Raw genomic sequence first — 21,695 nt, 5'->3', positions numbered from 1 at the left:
AGCGCTCGGATCCATTATGGTCAGGACGATGCTGATGTCTGCGTCTGTGTGAGGTGGAAAAAGATACAATGACGAAGTGTATGAAAGCGTGTGAGTGATGAGAGGAGAGGAGCTTCATGATGCTTTTTTTTTCTACCTTCCCACTGAGGTCAATAGGTATAACTTTCTCCTTTGGCCTTTTGCCTGGATCGCGGTGCCAACACCTCACAGCACGGAATTCCCTTTGCTGGATTGTGTTACTGCTTAATAATTACACATCAATAAAACACCCAGGTAAAGTGGAAGAGGATAAACTTTCTAGAAACTGCAGGGAGTGCAATGAACTCCTAATAAATAAACTGGTGACACTGTAGCTCACACTGCTGCACACTTGGATTGTAATCGTATATTTCTCAATTTATATTCTGGTTTTGTATATTGTTTTTGGCCCTCAGAACATAATAGATAACTTTTCTTAATAAATAAAAAACACACAAAAGTTTAAATCCATATATGTGGCGTAAAAGTGTTACATTTCAAAACTCAGGTCAACAGAGCTCACGCGCACACACAAAAATAGACATAATGTGGACATGACACGTGTTTCAATGGGGATAAAATATGACAGTTAACGGTAACAAAAGCAGAAGTGATATTTTTTCCACTGACTGTTTCCTCTTTCATTGCTAATCTTTAAGATCCTCCTTCCTCATCCTCCACACTCTTCACTCCTCAGCTCATGCGTCTTCTGAGTTATCATCCTTTCCTTTTTTTAGTTGGAGAAAACAGCAGCTTTGCAGTATTTTCAGTTTGAACTGAAAAGTTGCATGTTTTTTTAAACCACTGCTTATGTTTAAACCTTTAGACTTTTTTTTCGAAGGGTTGTCCCCTTTTTGTTTCCATTCTGGACACTTATTAAATTTACTCTTGTATTAGCTTCTCTGCACTGGCTCCCTATAAAAGAACGTAATTTACAATCCTTCTTATCACCTACAAAGCCCTAATTGGCCTGGACATTAGCAATGATTTATCATTTATTCAAACGCTGACTTTTTAAAACACAACCAATAGTTTATGAGCTTAATAACTTAACGTTTACTCCCCTTTCTCTCCTCCTCTGTCTGGCTCCTGCTGCCTTTTTTATTCAGTCCTTGCTCCCTCCTCCTCTCTCCATGCTGTGGTTTAAGTCGCCATGCTTTGCATTCCCAGGATTCCTTGCTGCCACTAGGCTTACATACCTTCATGCCAGTTGTGGCAGCCGAGCCACCATTACTCTGTTTTCCCTCTTCATGAATGTTTTCCTTTCCTCAACACTTCCTTTCCTTGCTCTTACAGCTCCTCTCTGCTCCTGTCCCGACCATCGCCCTCATTAGAGGAGGAGTCCCGGTGCTCTACTTTCTCTTCCTTCCCTATTCCTCTCTGTCATTCTTGTGTAACACTTATCTCACAAGCTGTACTTAAATTTAACTATGTATTTACTTACCACTCTCAATAATAACTTCAAACAAGTATTGTCAAAACAAAAACTTAGTGGCCAAGGACAGAAGATGCAATCTGAAGTATCTAAGGAAAAGGTCAAGTTTCTGATTTCAATCTCTAAGACATGACAACAAGGGCTCCCTCATATAAACTGGTGGTCCCACAGACATGTAAAACAAAAACAAACCTCCTCATCTAACCTTTAATCTACATAATGCATAATATACCTTAAACACGGTAACATCTACCCTCCTTTCTTTCTTCACACCGTTACCTAATGCATGAAGAGATGGAGGTAGTCCTCTGAGGCCCACAGTGCTCTCGGGTCTCCACACATCTCTCCTGTTCTTACCTTCATGCCAGCAGCTGCTGCAGGTCCACCAGGGTCCACAGCCTGGATGTGACAGGGTTTGCTGCCTCGCACCACAAAACCCCAGCCCACAGCATCACCTACAATCTGAGGAATGGCGAGAAGACATGAAAGTCAATATGATTCGGCACACTGTTTGTATTTAAGTGAAGACAAAATTTGCTAAATGTGTGGTTCTAGCTTGTAAGTGGACCTTGTGGTTAGATTCTCTCCATCATATACCGTTTCCAAAATGTCAAGAACAAAACATCCACACTGTGAAACTATGTCTAGAAATGATTGTATACACATAACATTTATGTCCCTGGTATTTCTGTATTTGAGAATACTTCATTTGTGATACTCATTTGGCAATTTGTGTTGATAAAATGTATCTGAGACATGTGCCGGAGCTTCCTGCATATCCACATGACCTAAATGCCTTGCCTTTAGTGTGTGTGTTGGAGGGAATGTGTAATTGTGAGTATGCATGACAAAATTCACACTGAAGTAGTCTGTTAGAGACTATTGTGTGTGCGTTTGTGCGTGTGTGCGTGTGTGTGCATGTGAGTCTTACAGTTACTGTCTTCTTTATAAAAGGTCCTCCTGGTGTCTGCAGCTCCTCTGGACTCACTTGTCTTTTCAGAACTGTTGAGAGAAAACACACACACAAATTATCACTTACTACGGTGACAATCAGGCACAGCCAAATGTGCACACATACTCAAACAGGCATGGACATGCACGCGCACACGCACACACACACACACACACACACACACACACACACACACACACACACACACACACACACACACACACACTCTCTGAAACACAAAGACATAATATTGTTTGCTAAAAAGTGTGTCGAATGTGCTAATGTCAGTCACATGCTAACGGGGCCTTGAGGCTCGCTGCTTCCTGAAACATTATAGCTCCTTCCCCTCCTCCAACTTCCCCTAACCATTGCTCACTTCAACATGACTCTACACCAGATTGAACTGGACTTTTGTGTCTCAAAAAATATTTGAAATAAATGTTATATTCATTCCATGGGTACAAATGATGCTAGATGTTTAAAGAATCCCCACACACCATGCATTAAATAATTCCCACATAAACTGCTCATATTAAAGACAAATGTGCGCTGAGAATATGCACACAAAACAAGTGATATCATGTAAAAATTTAAATAACAATATTTAAATGTGTTTAAGCCATTGTCACTGTGTGCATGTGTTTCTGCTGTCTAAACACACAGACATCTGAAATATGCCAATTACAAAAAATGTAATTAACTCCTAAAGTTATTTATTCTTGTAATTTAGTCCGTTTTGGTTTCTTCAGTATTTTTATATCTCTGTGTTTATGTGTTTGTTCATTAGCAATCCTTAAAGTGGGGTACTTTAAGTAATTACTGGTTATCTTTCTGAGGTTTAATGATTGAGATATCACTGAAGACACTCATGGTTAACAAGTGTGATGAATAAATGAAAGACAGACATTTTTCTGCGGGTGCTACAGTATAAAACAGCAGGATTTAATATTTGGTAAAATTGCACAATTTCTTTAGGGGTGAGCTAAGATTATGACATTAAAATCAGAACCAACTCCACGCACAGTTCAATCTGAAACAAGAAATGAATGTTCATATTCACTACAGCAGCTGTTTCATATGTTCTTTGGTAATCCTAAAATAATACTGTTTATTATTTTACACGGACAGAAAAAAATGGTTGAATTAAGTAAATGTAAGCAAAACTATGTTGTGGTAAAAAAAAGTGCTAAAATGACTTTAATTGTATTTACTTCTTCCACACAAACCTGACAGCACATCCCTTAGGTAGCCTGTAGCATGTGCATACTGTTCAGTATGTGCGTATTTGATAAATCTCTTTGGGTCTGTGTAGTACTTCTAATCTAGTCTAATCTGATGAAATTGAGGAAATGAAGTGAAAGAGACCTTTTTATCCTCTTGATCTGGACATTTACATAATCTCTCTGTGGAAATCCTGATCTGATCAGATCTACAGGACAACCTCTCTTTAATACCTCATCGTGTTTTCCCTCTCTGGCTACATAAATGCACAGCAGAGAGTTTGTACCACCTACTGTGAATGTTTTATATTTTTGGACTCCTTACATTCCCATAGTGTGATACGCACAATTATTAAGGTTAATTTGAGGCAAAGGGGGATGTTTTTGTGTGTGTGTGCCTTCCTTTTCCTGCCCATTGTGAATGGCGTGTGTGAGTGTTCTTGTCGAGGGGACTCTGGTGCTACAAAGAGACTCTGTCAAGGACTCTGCTTGGATTAGACACATCAAAGGAAACCTCACAGTAGTGAAGACACACTGAGTAGAAAAAAGCACAGACACACACACACACACACACACACACACACACACACACACACACACACACACACACACACACACACACACACACACACACACACACACACACACACACACACACACACACAGCTCAAAGGCATCACTTCATCATTGATTATCACATGCTTAAAGCAGCACATATATTTATCTTCCTCTGAAGTTGACACTTGTCAAGGTTTAACTTGTTTTTGTACTTCTATACTTACAAGAAACAATATGAAATTTCTAAGGGTATAATTTTTAAGAAATCACATAAGGAATTAGTTTCTTAATAACACATTTGCTCGATACAATAACATCAGCATGCTTCACTCAGGTTCCATTACACAGAACCTTTCCCCTGCCATACAAATGTATTCACATTCATTAGGAGATAGATGCAGCTGATTTGTATTCATTGGGTGAAAACCAGGACCACAACTTTAGGTTGACTTCGTCTATAGTAGATGTCTTACACACAACAATACATTTGCCAGCACTTTTTCAGGACTTTGAGGCAAATCTTTATAACCATACATTCTCTGAAACATTTGTGTTTGCATGAAAAACAAGAGTAAAAAGGTCAGAGTCTAACATTACTCCACGCAGAGAACAACGTATTGTCAAGTACCGTAACTGATATGCACGAACATTAAAGTGTTGTTAAAACCAATAAAGATTATTCTCAGTCAATTTTAACCAAACAACATATACTCATTATATATGTAATTGTGACACATATTCTAAGGACTTTTACAAAAGGTTCTAGGCCTGGAAATTGATATTTTTCAAAAATTAATTAATATTCCAGGTTTTTTATGACTGTACAAACTCCGATATTAAAGAACCAATTGAAAACTGTGTTTATAAAAGCTGAAACATAACCTCTAGTAATTCTAGTTAAGAGATGAAGAGTGAGGCCCTTTACAAACTGGACTCTATGTGTGTGTGTGTGTGTGTGTGTGTGTGTGTGTGTGTGTGTGTGTGTGTGTGTGTGTGTGTGTGTGTGTGTGTGTGTGTGTGTGTGTGTGTGTGTGTGTGTGTGTGTGTGTGTGTGTGTGTGTGTGTGTGTCCGTGTCATCTCACCAGACTTGGGGTTGCAAAGGACAGGTGGACTGCTGCTGAGCGTAGGACTGCTGCTGTAATAACCGCTGCTGCCACAGCTGCTGCTCATGCTGCTCCGCCGAACTCCGACCACCACCTTAATCTCTTTAGTAGGACTCACTGAGACAGAGAGAGAGACATAGAGAGACAGGAGAAAACTTTAAAGCTGGATAGAGACTGAAATTTATTTCACAGTTTATTAACTTGGCCTTTCTGCAGGTCAGTCAACAGCATGAAAAGTACCAAGATGAGGGATTTATCTCAATAATATAAATATTGATTAAGTCAATCAATATTTATATTATCAAGATAGAAGATCCCTCATCTTATCCCCCTCAATTAGTTCAAACTAGCATATACGTTTGAAAAGAGTTGGTTAAACTATCTCTCTACCATAGTTTGGCTATATTACAAGCACTTTAAGCTACCTCTTTAAGCTTTGCAAGTTTCCCAGAGGAACTAACTTTGAATTATTGATGTTACAAGGCTTCAATAGAGAATCAGTAGTAGTTATTAAGATAAAGATGCTTCGAGCACAGCTCTAAACCCAGTCCATCTATTATCAAAGTTAGCTCAAGATGGAGAACTGGACTCTGTGTTGTGCTTTTTAAAGCGCTTTTTAAAGCGTGTCCTTCTTTTAGAGCGGTTTTCCCAATCATTTTACATTCTTGTAAATATCTTTGTGCAAAGTTTGAGTCCCATTTAGGGAAAGTCAACTTGACAGTGTGATTGCACAACAAGACTCAACACTTTTTACCAAGTTCTTCAGCCGGGCAACACAAACAGCACTAATGTATTATCTTCATATGACAGATACCACCAAGGACACCAATCATTGTGTGTGCGTGTGAGTGTGTGTGTCAACAGAAGATAACGCAATAGGCGTTAAAATGTCACTGAGGGTTTTTTTTTTCTCCAAAGGACTGAATCCATTAACTAAGGGAGATGTACAAATTTTACATTGAGAATAAAGACATAAAACTGTTTTGAAGATATTGAAAGTTTTCTGTCAGGCTTTAATTGAAGAACAGTTAACCTCAGCTTTTCCATTCTGACTGCTACTAATAGCTGGCATACTTAGTTATGTAAAATTAGACATGCAAATGGTACAGTGTGTACCTGAGAGGAAGCTGGTGTTGCCTCCATCTGAGTTCTGTTTGCGGAGACAGAAGGGACTGTCGTGACTCTCGGGGATGCTTCGGCTTCGCTCATGAAGAAGTTCGATCAGCCGCCGTCGACGCCGGAAATTCATCCTGAACTGGTAGAGGAGGGGCCCGTCAACAAAGTGGTGCTTGTTGGTTACTGGTGACAAAGAGAAATGGACAGAATAAATTAGCTTTGTTAGAGAGGAAAAGAGAGGGAGAAATGAGACAAAGTAGAATGCATGGAAGGCTTTTGAAACGTCATCATGATGGATATTCCCTGAGGTCTGATTTAAAAAACTAAATCTTGTCTGCAGTTCTCTAAACAACAGAAATGTCTTCCGCTTCTTAGGAATATAGTATGGAGAAGGCAGAGTGATGTAAAGCATTACGGAAAAACACTAATTACCACCACTAAGACATGAACAGGGAACAGTCTCCATCTGTAAAATGGTAGTTAGTCAGACTCTAACTTAAAATTATTTTAATAACCAAGGGACTATGTAATCTTTTTTTCCCAAAGGTCAGCTGAAACTCTGAACTCAACACAGCAGCACTAAATAAACTGTCCACTGAGCTGAGATCACCTGTACTGAACAAACATAAAGTGACCTTAGAGAGCGTTGACCTCCACAGCTGAGCTGATAAGACCAGCTGGAACATGGAGATACCAGAGTACAATTTTATTTTTCACCATCAATGTTCAAGCCCTGCTTTTATTTTAGTGTTAGTTTTGTTTAAAGAATTGAAAAGTATTTCATGAATTCAGAGATAGTCAGACAGAATTTTGGAAAAATGGAAGATAAAAGATTTAGAGGTGAGACACACAGTTATTTCTCAATTAAGAGTAGATAAATCAAACAATTTAATAAATTGTATACACCTTTTTTTAATGTTTTGACTCTATTTATGGTTGTTATGAACCACCCTTTTAGTTTTTTCCAATGTTTATCTTTTTTTAAATCCAATATATGTCTTGGTTTTAAAAATGATAGGCTTCAAATATAAAAAAGAAAAAGTACTACCATAAATCACAGGAAATGCACAAGCAGGTCATTTAACCACTCAGCTACATACATCAGATACATGCGTAGAAACTGAAGGTCAGTAGCCTTTATTCACTAAGTATGACTGCATTCTCCTTAAACTGTATTCAAACTGGTTTATTTTCATCAGCTGTAATACAGGTAAGTAATCAAAATTAAATTAACACACTTCCCCCAAAAAATAAAACAACCCACATATGTAGTCCTCATTGATCTTAGTTTGTCCTCTATAGCAGCAGTTCCTCTTATCCAACCTCTTTCATGAGGATTTAGAGTTTCCAAATCATCATTATTTCCTTTTCGTGGTTTAAATTTATAATGTTGCACTACTAAGCAAGAATGACAATTCAAACCTGTTAGAAATAAATGTTTCCTCCACATATCCTCAATGAAATCATGCATTGTGTTGGTCATTTCTTAAAGAACTCTACTGTTGAAATAAATCCATTGGGGCCTTAGACAAGCTATTAGGCCATTTATTAGACTGGCAAGGTATCACAAGGTCAGATGCAACACTGTTTTGTCCTTGACAAGGGAGTTTCATTTTATTCATATATTTTATTTATATTTTCTTATTTAGTAAAAGAAGGCACACATTTCAACATTTTTCATATTCACATACCTTTACTCTATCCCTCCATCAGTGACCGTAACAATAACCGTGTCAGATGCTTATCTGGTGTGTTTTACTGTGAAGTCATTCAGTGAAGTCATTTATGTTTATAAGCCTTCAGTACAACAAGAAAAACAAACAGGTCTTGTGATTAATCTACGTGTCCTTTTGTGGTTGTGAAGCTATTGTCCACCTCACAAAATCCTTTAATTATATGTGACAAAAGAAAAACACACACTATTGAACAGCCTTTAGAAGAGTGTTTTACTCTCCTCACCACAATAATTGGACTGAACTACTGTAACATTGAAGTGCTCCTTTCTCTTTGCTAGTGTTCTCATTCTTCTAATGCTGGTTTGAACTGATTCATGAGGAAATTGTGTCAGTATAAGATTTACTGCATAAAGCCTTGCCCACTATGAGTACAGCGTGTTATTGGCCGACTGTGTTTGGCAGACCGGTACAGCTTATCTGATCTGAACATGTGATTTATTTGCTAACATTATCTGCAAAATTTCACTTTAAGGTCGGTTTCAAAGCCATCTCCTCCCTAATCTCAGCTAGTCAGAAGCATAGTGTAGAAAAACAGCTACCATATTGTCCCTCAGACAACAATGATAACCAAACACAATGTGGATCCATCCAGACTTGCCTGAATGTAAATGAATGAATGGATGACCTCTGCCCAGCACAGCAGAGAGATTAGGAACGCAGATTAGATAGTCTATATCTCTACTTCTCAAACATGTTTATAATGCGTTTCTAATGGGAACTGAAGGTCTGTAAACACATTATCACTACAGCTAAATTAGTTTAAATAACTCTTTCTACTGTAACTACAGGGCGTATGATGATATGAAACAGTGCAAAGTCTGCATATCATCCAATAGTGGAGCAGTCATTTCCACAGGGAGGATGACACTATGAGTCCGGCATGAGCTGATCAGGCTCTCTGTTACATTAACTAAGTGAAATGCTAGTGGTATTTTTATGATGTAGTGTTCCTTATGAACATATAGTCTGTCATCCACACCAAGAGCGTTCCACGTGCCATCCCCCAGCTATGTTGAAGGCTATACATTATACATATTCAATGCCTACAATGCCTAAACTTAACATGATTGTGGATATATTTTTAAATTGCGCGATGTGTATTTTTAGATGAAATTAAAAGATTGTTGAAATCTGCAGAATATTGAATGTTCAAATGAAGAAAAAACTCCAGCACTGAGGCCATGTCTCTGCAGTAATATCCTGATGTAATCAGACACGGCTGTGAACCAAAGACATCAACTTCAGGTCATGTGGTGACCCGACAGAAACTCTTTATACGTTTACTGTTAAAGAAAATCTCACATGAAAACTGTTATGGAGTTGGAGAATGAAAACCATTGTGGGAAACAACCAACAGGCCAATACACGCACGTGCACACAAACTATTATCTTTTGTAGCTCAGCATTAACTTCACGTTCCAATATCTCCTTAAAATAACTTATCAGGGAAAAGCCATCAGCAATTGTATGGCCTGGACTGGAGTACTGATGACTAAAGCATTTAAACAATTATGCCTTTAACTGGCTTGATTTAATGAGGGGCTGTAACACACATTCACACCTGGTAGTAACATGTTTGATTGAACACAAAGCAGATGCATTATAGCTCTTCTAAATTTAATGAGAAGAACACTTTTCACAAAACACCCCAGTAAACTACTGGAGTAATGACCTCTTCCACCACTGCTAATAATATGAGCTGAACAAATCACATAAAACTTAAATCAAATCTTCATAGATAACATGATAGCCCGACAGCCAGTCCAACCTGCTGACTTCCTGATGGCCGTGACATTAAGGTCACATTTTCCTTGCGTGTATCACTCAGTCGCATTGAGTAACTCTACTCACTCTTGAATGTGGACCTGAGCCTGAGGTCAGACATAGGAGACACAGAGTCTAGTGAAATACAATCTCAGCCAGCGTAATATATACTGTGGTTCAGTTAAGGACGTCTGGGAGCCCAAAATAAGATGTAAAGAGTTTTAGGAGTGGACAAGAACGAGGGCTGATCTTCCAGTTTCCCCTGTGAGGCTGTGTTGACCTTTTTTTTTTTTTTTTTTTTTTTTTTTTTTAGGTGTGAATGAACATCTTATGAAAGTCTTTTCATAAGATGTTTTCAACAGAAAGGCACAACTGTAATCCAGGTTAGATCTTTCTAGACATATCTATGAAGCTTAAGTGGCCAAATGGTTCCCGTCTAGGTTGAAAACTGCTGCAAGCTCAGACTGAACTGATCCTGACTTTGTCGAGGACATTTATTTCCTGTTTAAGTGTGCAGATAGGGCAGTAATCATACTATGAGTCAGTTTAAGTACTAGCTGAGCTCTTTGACAGGATCATGCAGAGGAGAGACATGACTACATTCAGGTTCTCCTGAATTAATCTGTCAATATAGGAACCTGCACTCAGACTGTATGACACTATGGTTAGTAATAAAATGTCAACATACTTGAGATTAAATTAAACATTGTATACGATAATTAAATGATACAGGTGTTGCTTGAAACAGAGTCGTTCAAAGAGTTTCCAGTACATAAAAAACAGTCTCCCCATCTTCCTCACCATGCTGGATGATGCCGTGTTCGAGAAGCCTTCGTCCCAGCCGCTCTGCCTCCTCCCTGGTTGCTATCTCGCCCTCCTGGAGCAGCCAGTCGATGAACTCAGTGGCCGTCAGCGCCCGCTCGAATGTCCCGTTCTCCTCCTCTCTGGTTTGTAACAAGTTGTTTTCTGTGTTCATCAACCTGTGGAGAGAAGAGAGTCAAGTTCTGTTACTTCAAGTGGTTAGGAAGTCAAAGAGTGTGACGGAGAAGATCTTTGCATTAAAAAGGTATTCTAATGCAATCCATACACTAAGCTTAAACTTTATGACTCGCTACACTAATGGCAGGTTGAGGTCAGAGGTTTAGCATTATTGAAACTGTGAACCAATCCAGCAATTGGAATCAATTTGGTTTTGTCTAAAGTAATAGAGATGCATTGATACCAATATTGGTCCGACACTGAGTCAAACAGATGGATCTGGTATCATATACAATTATTTTAATAAATAAAACATTTTAGTACATTTATATCTATGCATTCATTTGTTACATTGTGTTTTACAAAAATGGGGAGCAATGTTAAGTCAAGCCTGGTGCTGCAAAAAAGAATGATCCCAGTCACCTCCACACCGTGAGACATACAGCTTATCAATTAACACTGGTATCGGATCAGTGTTTGGTATCCAAAGCCCAGGTATTGCGATTGGGACAGAAAAAGTTGGGTCGTGCACTCCTATAAAGTAAATAACAGTACCAGGAAAATAAATGTGAAAACAACATGTATTTTGCAGCTCTGGTGGATGTCTTCATAGCAACAGCTGGCTGGGCTCATGTACTTTAGCACATACTTATAACACTAATGGAACGAAATGTGAGTTCTAATAAATGCAGCAACATTTATAACCATTGGACATAATTTGACCCTATTGCACTATTAAATTATCCAAGAGATGCGTTCAGTGTTCAGTAAAACTAGGGGTTATTGGGAGTAAGATAGCTAAGTGGGAATTTCCAGCAGAAAAAATCGTCCAAACCAGCAGCTCTGCCCATTTCTGCCCTCTGTAATCTGCACAGTCAAATGCACAAACACCACACTCACTGTAACTGTCTCTGTATTAGCACTTCAGTCCCATTAGTGAATCTTAAAACTAAATTCATGTCATCCATAGAGTCTCACACAACAAAACTACAGATCAAATTAGTACGACGACAAGTTAATAACATCAAGAAAAACCTTTGAGATATTTTTCACGGACAATCAGGGGAGTTTTGACTTTTTGGACTCAAATAAACATCGGTTTAACAGCATTGATAAGATTTCACAAAGTTTCTACTAAAAAATACAAAATATAAAATATCAAAATTGAGGCTGCAGTTTTGTTTATAACTGTGTAATTCTTAATGCTCTTTCTTGGAGGATTACATAAAGCAAGTGGTGTTATCTCTTCTGCATGACACCAGATGACCCATGCAAACTCAAACAAACAAAGTCAGACAAGTACACATGCACAGAGAAGAATTGCTGACTATCCCCTTTTAAACACACAGTTACACCCATCTCTCACACCCAAACACTGTCACCTGAACGTTCACAGAGTATAAATCAGGCAGGCAGTGGTTACCATAAACAATAAGCTTTTAGTGATATGCCTGAACATGTCAAAACATGTGCTTGCAACATAGTTTACCATCAAAGAAACAGAGACACTAAACTTTCCACATCTTTGTTGGCTGTGTTTTGCTAGAACAAATTACATTCCACACATTCTGTTTGACTGGCTATCAATTATTTACTAAACAGTCAAAAAAAAAATCTGAGAAAGTCACTGAATAGTTGAACCACTGAATGACTGAATGAGTCCTTAAACCTGTATATGCCAGCATTTTTGCACCTCCAAGTCCCTTGTCTCATAGTCAATGTTTTTTTTTAAGGGTTTCTGTTTAGAGGCCGGAAATAAGTGAGAAGTTTTCTTCTATGCCAACAATCCATCAGTTAATACCCCTTTCTTGAATTTTGAAACTTTTATGCGTCTTAAAAAGGTGGTTGCTACAAGTGGCTAAATTAGTCTTTGTGCCAAACATGAAGCTACAGCCATGAGAATCACTCACTTCCTGCAGTCTCTGCTGGTTGATTGGCAACTGGCCAGGCAACCAGTAGAGACTGGTCCCGGCCAATAAGCATTCCGGTTGTTATAAGTTAGCTTTAGAGGTGCTGATAGGCAGATTCTGTTACCATTGGACAAAGCCAAGTTAGCTGTTTCCCCCCCATTTCCAGTCTTTATGCTAAGCTAAGCTAAGCTAAGCTAACAACCTGCTGGCTCAAGCTAGCATGTATATTGTTCATACATTTCATGGAAGACAATTTAACATATTATGGGATGCAGAATATTAGTGGCAAAACCTCCAGAGCCTGTTAGCAGAGCCCACATATCCTCCTTTAGCTTTAATGAAGCTAAAGGAGGATATGTGAAATTCAACTAAATGAACCTAAATCAGGTGCAGCTTGTGAAAAGCCTCCTCTTTGTAAACAACATTGGAGTTCTTTCTGCTAGTAATGGACCATCGTCCCAGAGAGGTTCGTTCAGCTATGACTAATGATCCAGAGCTGCATGCCAAAATTTCAACAGATGAATTTCATTGTAATTTAACTTGGTCCGTAGGTGACACTGCGTTCGTCACAGTTCAACCTTGGGTTAAGTTAAAAATAGAACTGCAGTTTTAAATGCATTTCAGAAAATGCTTCAGTCCTTCACTCATGTAAAGTCAACACACTACAGAACACATTTGTTTAGATGTTAAATTATGATAGATTAGGAGCTTTCGTGGAACAACGGCCCACATTAGAAGCCAACAACATAATACAAACGTAGAAATAACTGGACATAATATTCCATGAGACGTGGCTGTGTACATAATGCCATTTAATTCATTTAAACACGTTAGGTCTACAGATGTTGTATGTTAGCTTCAAGGGATTGACTCAAAGTACTGTACTCAAAGTAAGCACAGTGCTTTGAATGATAGCATCTTCAGTACTATGTAGTATATTATGCAAGCCGTGAGACTGTACATCTGTACAGCAGGCAAATGGTTCATGATCACTCAAAGTGGGACGAGGTGAGCTGCCCTGACCTGGATATGCACTCAGCGTAGTGGTTCAGCCAGCATACCTAACTCAGTTGAAGTGATGGCCACTGAGGCGCGTTTGTAGGACCACCAGGCTTTTATCTGCTCTTAGATTTGGTCATGAAAAAGGGGGCACTGAAGACTCTCTTGGGCCATGCAACAACTTTTAAAAATTAAAATACTACTTTAAGGGTCATTTAAGGGACATGTGAGAGCGCTATGGAGTAAGCATGTCACAGGCAGGCCAACGTTTTAAAAATAAACAAAAAGATTATAAAAACATCTGACCTAGAGTAATTTCTAAATATAGCTTATTTCTGAGTAGAGCTAAAGTAGAGGAAATCAAGTTGTCATGGCCTCTATCTTTTAACTATGTTTTGTTGTATTTGCTTTACAAGAGAGGCCCACAGCTCAGTGTTATTGAGCATTACTACTTTAAAAAGCAACTTTTGAGCTGATATTGTCACTAACTATCGGCAAGTTAGATTTTTAAAATTAAGAGCGGAGACGCATATACACTGCATGAGTATAAAGTGTATTTTTCCTTGTCAATTTGCCTGGTGGTTTGGTCACAGTAGTTACTCATTATTTTTAGGAAAATACAAGAAAAACAAAGCTATACCTCATTAAGAACCCTCATTTAAAAAATAGGGGCCGAATTTGATACCATTTCCTACATGACCAATTTCTCAGATATTCACATCTTCAAACTTAATGACCCCATTTCAGCTGCACTGTGTCGACTTGACAGCACGACATGTGCTGTAAACACAACTAGTTCTGAACCTTCAATGACATAACTTTCTCAAGTCAAAGCTGTTTTATTTGTACAGCTCTTAATCTCGGCTGCAGTCTCCAAAGGCTTCTAACAGCGACCTTATGGAACAACAAATAAAAGATAAAGATACTTATCGGGACTTTTAGTACAGATTAGCATTACTTTAAACTAATCAAAAGCCTTTGTGGTAAAACTTCCTTTGCTAATAACCAAGGTGGACTCGATTTACTGTAATAACCAAAGACATTTTACCAGTTATCAGTAAGTCATGTGGAAACATTAGGATCTACTCTCAAGCAGACAGCCACTGATGTAATTAGCCAGCCATTACCAGTTGTAGCTTAGCCGATAAGGGACACAGATATCTTCTTACGTTATATTGGTTGAATGCATGATGAACCAGTGGTATGTTTAGAAGTTAAAGGATGTGTTGCCGGCTCTTTGTTTTATATCTGACCGAAAAAAAGCATGTGGCGGATGTCTGGAATGCTGGAAATACACCACATTATTGGTGGCGTAGTAACATTTGTCTGATTGGTCTAAAGCCTTAAAATCTGAATTTATGATGAAGTAGAGAGAATAAATCTCACATAGCGGCGAAGGAGACTTGAGTCTTTTATCATAACATTCAATTTCAAATTTATCAGAAATGAAATAGAAAAGTCGGCCTTTGGAGGGTTGGGGATTTTAAACCAAAATTACAAGATAAATATGAGTGTGGAAGTGAAAGAGCAAAGCTTAAAACTTGCCCTTCAGCAATGCCCTATACCCACAGCTGCCCAGTGAGGATCCTCTACTGCGACCGGGAATGTGTGTGAGCAAGAAGCAGGCCATAGATGCTCAGTGAATCTACTCCACATAAATAAAGGTTGAATTCAAGTGTTTGATTCATTTATTGAAAAGGTAATTTGTTTCATTAAACAGTTCAATATGAGCATGACTAAATCCTATATATTGTTGCCATTCAACCACAATCTAGAGTACACATACACATGTAAACAGTCCAACTGGTGAACAATGTTATAAAAGGCCTGTTAAACATTGTCCTCTCTGACTAAGCCTGTCGCCTAGGAAATGCTGTCAAAACAACGGTGTGAAATGTCTTCCTGTGGTTTGTTATTTATTGGTTTGTGTATGCTGATTTGACAATTGACAGCACCAGAAATAAATGTGTGTTTGCAGAGCGCTGTTTATTTTTCCAATTGAAGAATTAGATGTGAATATTGCTGTAGGCAAGGGTCCTTATTAAACATGGTAAACATACAGTTTACATGCGTGTTAGCATGCTAACATTTGCCATTTTCACAACAACAGAACAAATAAAAAGCGCCTTTCGGTTTGCATCAACATAAATTCAGGGCATAAAAGTCACCATCTTTGGTGAATTTCAGGGAAAAGTCATTTTTTTGTAATAAATAGATATAGAAAACTCAATGCCAAAAGATACAAAAACGGGCAGCACCGTTTGGATATGACCTCCTGTATGAGTATGCTGAAGCAGACATCTAATACATTTTAATTTCTGTTCAAGATTAACAATATAACATCTCATTAATTTGAGAAATACTGAAATGTAGTTAAATGTTGCGCAAGCAAGCAACCACAGCAGCCAGCTTGAGGTGTGTGTGTGCGTGATTCCTGGGCTGCACCATGGTGATTATATAAACACATAGCTTTGAGAGCTGAGACGACAGATGTCTCCCCTTAGACTATTTCTTCCTCTTATGCAACTGCTCTGCGTGTGTGCGCGTGTGCGCGTGTGCGTGTGTGTGTATAAGTGCCTCTGTTTATAAGAGTGTTGCTGTGTACAGCGGGTAAAATAAGTATTGAACACGTCACCATTTTTCTCAGTAAATATCCAAAGATGCTATTGACATGAACATACTTTTTCCCTGTGTCATTCCATTTTATTACACATAACATAATTTCTGAACTTATTTGTTTTGTTTTCTTTGTATGTATGGATTACTTGGGTTGTTACCAACATCTGGTGAAAATTTCATATCAATAGCACCTTTAGAAATATATTTACTGAGAAAAATGGTGACGTGTTCAATACTTATTTTACCCGCTGTATGTGTTAAGAGAGGCACAGAAATATAGTTTACTCATGTGACAAAGAGGTGGCAGGATGCGTGGGGCAGGGAAGGGGAGTCAAGCTGTGTGGGTGTGTGTGTGTGTGTGTGTGTGTGTGTGTGTGTATGTAGTAAAAAAAATATTACATTGAGTGTGTGTTAAAGCAAAGCTGAGGGTTTGCGTGAATCCAAAACTATAGAGATGCCACTGAGAGGAGTGGAGACACACACAGGCAGACTTGGGGTTACTATAGAAACAATTAATCTCATCATTGGAGCAATAGCATCATGGGTAGAAAGCTGATAACAGACATAAACAGTATCATTAGTCCTGTTCTCTGGCCTCTAAAAAAACATTCAATTTGATGCCCTCTGTCTAATGAAATCCAATTTACCAGCAAAACTAATTATTTTAACATTAATGGTGGGAGACAGGAAATAGTTTGAAAAGTTTGAAACATTTAAACAGCACCAGATTGTGAAGTGATAGTTCATTGCTGATCACATAAACAAGCTTTGTCAGGACCATCTTTGAGGAGGTAAGCCATATATCTTAAAACAATCAGCATTTGTATCAGTGCTTCCAAGTAAAATAGCTTTGCTTTCTCATACATATTATACAGACATAAGAGTGGTGTTGATCTTCTAATCCAACGCATGGTAAAACAAACTTGTTTAAATATGAAATGTTCATTTAAATCTACGTGCTAAAAAGGTGAAGGAGAATCAAATGCTAAGAGATGCCTGGGAAATATCTGTTTCCATTCCACAAATGTATGAAAAGCCATCTTCCCTCAATCCCTCTCATGGCTCCTCTATGACTGAGTGGTTGTGTTTGAGTGTGTACATACTTCTCATAGATCCTCTGCCCCCTCATGAAGACTTTGGCTTCACTGTCCAACGGGAATGTGCCGTCGTCTTTCCTGAAGCGGTAAAAAAGCTTCAGGTCTTTGAACTCCCGGTGCTCGTCACACACTGAAAACACACACATGCACAGGGGGGGTTTAGTTTTGAGGTTATGACCAATAACATAAATTAAGCAAAAAAGGCATTAGCAAACATGTCACATAATGGGAACATGGGAATTTGACTATGTTTGTATAAAGCAGTCAGTAGAATCTTAACATCATTAAATCATTAATGTTCAGCTAGGATGAGTTCATTTTGAATTAGCTCTGTATAAACTTCAACTAAAGAGGAAGAGGCAGCTAACTATTTTGTCTCTGTTTTAGTGTTTAGTTAAATGGAAAACAGGTAGTGAGATGCTACGTTTGAGCCAAATTGGCTGGGAGACATGAAGAATCATCTTTTAAGAGGCTAAGATTGTTCCCAGAAAATGTCAAAAAAGAAAGATAGAGAGAGAGAGACACTTTCCGTTACAGAAAATGGAAACAACAACAAATACACATACTGTCAAGACTAAGCCCACACACACACAAACACACACATAGCTCAGCTTTACCGTGGTGAATTATGCTCTGGTCTAAGAGCTTCTGCATGATCTTGATGGCTGTGTCTCGGTCTGAGGCCTCCTTGTGTTCGATCAGCCAATCAATGAGCTCCTTGGCCACAAAGCAGTTTGGGTAAGTACGCAGGTGGTGCCGCCGATCCTTGATCACTTTCCCCTCATGGAGCCGCAGCCTGGATGACAGCAAACAAACCACAGAGGGAAAAAAACAATAATAATTAAGAGTTCTTTGACGTGCTAAACTTTTGATTTTGAGTTTTTTCCTTTGAAATCAATGACTTGAATTCAATAATAGTAACAACTCCTACTGGAATTATAAGAATGACAGTGATTATAAATGTTTCACTGTCTAAAAGACGGCAGTCCTTGTTTTAGGTATCTATGTTAACTGCATATTATATTTTAGTCTACAAGATAAAAACATCTTCTGGAAAACAGTCAAAAGACCCCAAGATAAATATTTGATTAATTACTGATATTAAAAAAAAGTTGCTGTTACAATAACAACCGAAAACTAGACAACGCATGATTCTCAGTTTGTTGTTGATGAAATATATTATTTTTGGTCTGTTTGCTATCAAATGTCAGCCTGCTGAGCTATCATTAACCTGACGATGCTTCATCTTCCTTAAAATTAATTAAATGAATTAGTTTAATTTATTCAGAGACAACATCACAACAACTCCATTAAACAAATGGTCAATTTAATATTTCTCTCAAGTTGGGCTGAAAACTGAAATTTGCAACAAGCAACAAGCAACCAGCGACTTGCTGGTTTAATTCTAATCCATAATGTCACATTATCATCATTAAGCCGACATAAAACTGCATAGAATCTTGTATACTCAAAATAAAAGGCGACTAAAAATGGCAACCATATTTTATGTTTCTGCAATCAAAAGCTGATGCCAAGGTCCCAACCTGGCAACCACTTTTAAATGTTAGTTCCGAGCCCTTTATTCCAAAACCGTCTGCAGGGATTTATAAAGTGACTATATTGCATGAGTAAATGACAATCCTCTCAAGCTTATATAGATGGCCTAGATGCTGGTTTCACAACATCAAGATGACCTCTTCCTGACCCTGATCATTGTGAAACAGCCCTCGGCAGCCTTAGCCGAGCTCCCTGTAGCTAGCTGGTTCCCCTCCATGCTGAGTCTGTGTGCAGCTGGATAGCATCATTCCGGATTAGCAGCGACAGCCCTGATCCAAGCCTGCCCAGCCAGACTTCACTTCGAACCAGATCTGGCAACATCCTCTCCTCCTCCTCTGTTGAGCTTCAGAGGGTTTTAGTCTAATCTACGTACCAATAAATCGTCTCAAATGGAGCCGGAAGCAAAATAGTCCTTGTTGCGGTTTCCTCACAGGAGGATCGGGTCTCAGACTACATGATGTGGTAGGTGTTGTTGTTGCTGCAATGGTAACTCTCTGTGTCAACTTTTGCTAGAATGTGGTGGATCAAACAACAGGAAAGAGCGTTTCTGAATGAGCCTCTGGCTCCCAGTACGACCATAATGATGCCGAGTCCCGGGCTGCGAACATTCACAAAAGCCTCCCTCTCTATGGCAGTCTGACATTGTGCAACAAACGGTCTATTCACAGCTATGAACTGGTCACAAGCCCTACTACAGCAGCTGCATGTGTCTGTGTGTCACGGTATCCATCTTTCTGTCTGTTTTGTAGCCCTGTGTCTGAAACAGACCCCTCTACGACACGAGCTGTCGACATGATGGGACACAAATGAGTGATAAGACATTCCAAAACAGCCAGCATACTGTTATCAGTATCAGGACCTATGCCACTCATGTTCCACGAGCTTGTGATAAAATGATCAAACAAAGGTGTGGACAAGGTGCACTCCTTGCTTTTATAACAGCAGTGTTTGATATCAGGTCAAATTGTATTCTTTGACTGTGACTTTCTCATTCCCTGGTGTCATCATTTGGTCTGAAATATCAATTCAGACCCAAGGACAAAGCCAGAGAAGGGTGTCAAGGTGAAACACTGAGGGGGAGCATCAATCATTAAACTGTCCTGTGTGTGTGTGTGTGTGTGTGTGTGTTAGTACTGCAGTGTAACTAGACTAGAGCCAAAGTCAAGGTGAGCCTAGTTTCAGCTTATTTTAACATGTTTAACATTTTCTAATAAGCAATAAACACAATGTTCAGCTGAGGTTGATGGTAGAATCATTGTTTTGCAGGAATTTTGTCATAAAGGTAAGCAGTTGACAAATATATTTTTACTGATTCATCCAGAGGGGGCATGAGTTTTTGTACCAAGTTTCATGGCAATCCATTCAATAGTTAACATGTTTCACTAAAAAACAAAAAAAGTCAACCTCATGTTTGCATTACAGGAAACAACAGCGGATCCCTAAGTCAATAGCATTAATCCTCTTGGGACCATGAATGTGTGTACAAAATGTCATGGTATTCCATCCAACAGTTGACATTGCCATCCCTAGAGCCGTGCTGCTGGCGTTGCTAAAAAAGTTCTCAGCTCTGAGACTGTACAATATGCAGAAAGACAGAGATTTAGAGACAGAGCTTTGAATGTCACAATCTCAAGCCCTCTCCCCCAGAACAGCAGCGTCTCAGAGGCAGAGGACTCTACGGCAGCCAACCCATCGTTCACTGACACTTGCCACACTGCCAGCTGGCAGCCTCAGTTTACAGCTGTGCCAGAGACACTGCGCACACACACACACACACACACACACACACACACACACACACACACACACACACACACACACACACACACACAGTATGCAATGACAAACAAAAAGAAAGCACACACTGGTGCTAAGTAAAAGAACACCAAAGAGTATATCGAGACACAAACTATTAATCTTTTGAGGTGATAACTGGTGTTACTATTTATGGTTATTCAGAACAGAATAATGTTACCACTTCAGAAACAGCAAAAGCTCTAACTCAGTGTATCCCACCCAGCTGGAAAGCACGATTCAGTGGTGGTGTACTATGCTCATAGTTCAGTGGGGTGCTAAAAATTCCTGGCATTGGTGCCATGCTTTACCTACTGAGCCTCTATTCATTGCTGAGAGCACGAGCCAGCGAATGCCACCAGGGTTTTGGGTCCTTTTATTTACGTGCGGAAGGTCAAAAGGTGCAGCATGTCAGCAACACTGCCAGGGATAGCAGTACAATTCCCTGATAGGATGAAAGGGCACGGCATGGCAATGATTAGTAGGTTGATCATTGCCTGTGCAGCTCAAAGGGCGCTGAATTACTGGAGCAACACAAAAATTACTCATATGTTCAGTCCTCAAAAAAGCAAAACAGCATGCTGCAGAGTGTGGACAATGCCTCAGGCTGAGATGTGCATGTGATATAGGTGCAGGGCTGCAGAGTGCATGGGGAGGGTCCAGCATGTGTGGATGCCTTTGTTTGGCTGTGCATGCTGCAGTGGAGCTGAAACTGCCTGTAGGGCCAGTTTGCAGTGAGGGAGATGCATGCATGATCATTAACCTGCTTTCAAACATGCATCAGCACCCACTTTTCTCAGTTAGTGCATCAAGTGCTGGCATTGTTCATCCTGATCTG

At 39.1% G+C, this 21,695-nt stretch overlaps 1 protein-coding gene across 1 annotated transcript in view; it reads right to left on the bottom strand.

The window, feature by feature from the left end:
* deptor (DEP domain containing MTOR-interacting protein) overlaps window positions 1-21,695 on the bottom strand; it is a 29,400-nt gene that overhangs the window by 6,867 nt on the left and 838 nt on the right. Inside the window, exons 3-9 of the mRNA XM_054621738.1 lie at window positions 18,124-18,302; window positions 17,513-17,636; window positions 10,705-10,883; window positions 6,404-6,586; window positions 5,267-5,404; window positions 2,385-2,455; window positions 1,811-1,915 (exon numbers count right to left, since the gene is read on the bottom strand). Of these exons, the coding sequence (XP_054477713.1) occupies window positions 1,811-1,915; window positions 2,385-2,455; window positions 5,267-5,404; window positions 6,404-6,586; window positions 10,705-10,883; window positions 17,513-17,636; window positions 18,124-18,302 (979 nt within the window). The remainder of the gene's footprint in view (window positions 1-1,810; window positions 1,916-2,384; window positions 2,456-5,266; window positions 5,405-6,403; window positions 6,587-10,704; window positions 10,884-17,512; window positions 17,637-18,123; window positions 18,303-21,695) is intronic.

Source organism: Anoplopoma fimbria, chromosome 20 (assembly GCF_027596085.1).
Source record: "Anoplopoma fimbria isolate UVic2021 breed Golden Eagle Sablefish chromosome 20, Afim_UVic_2022, whole genome shotgun sequence".
In the NCBI taxonomy this organism is placed as follows: Eukaryota; Metazoa; Chordata; class Actinopteri; order Perciformes; family Anoplopomatidae; genus Anoplopoma; species Anoplopoma fimbria.
The sequence above is the reverse complement of the archived record's forward strand: the minus strand, read 5'-3'. Positions and strand labels throughout refer to the sequence as shown.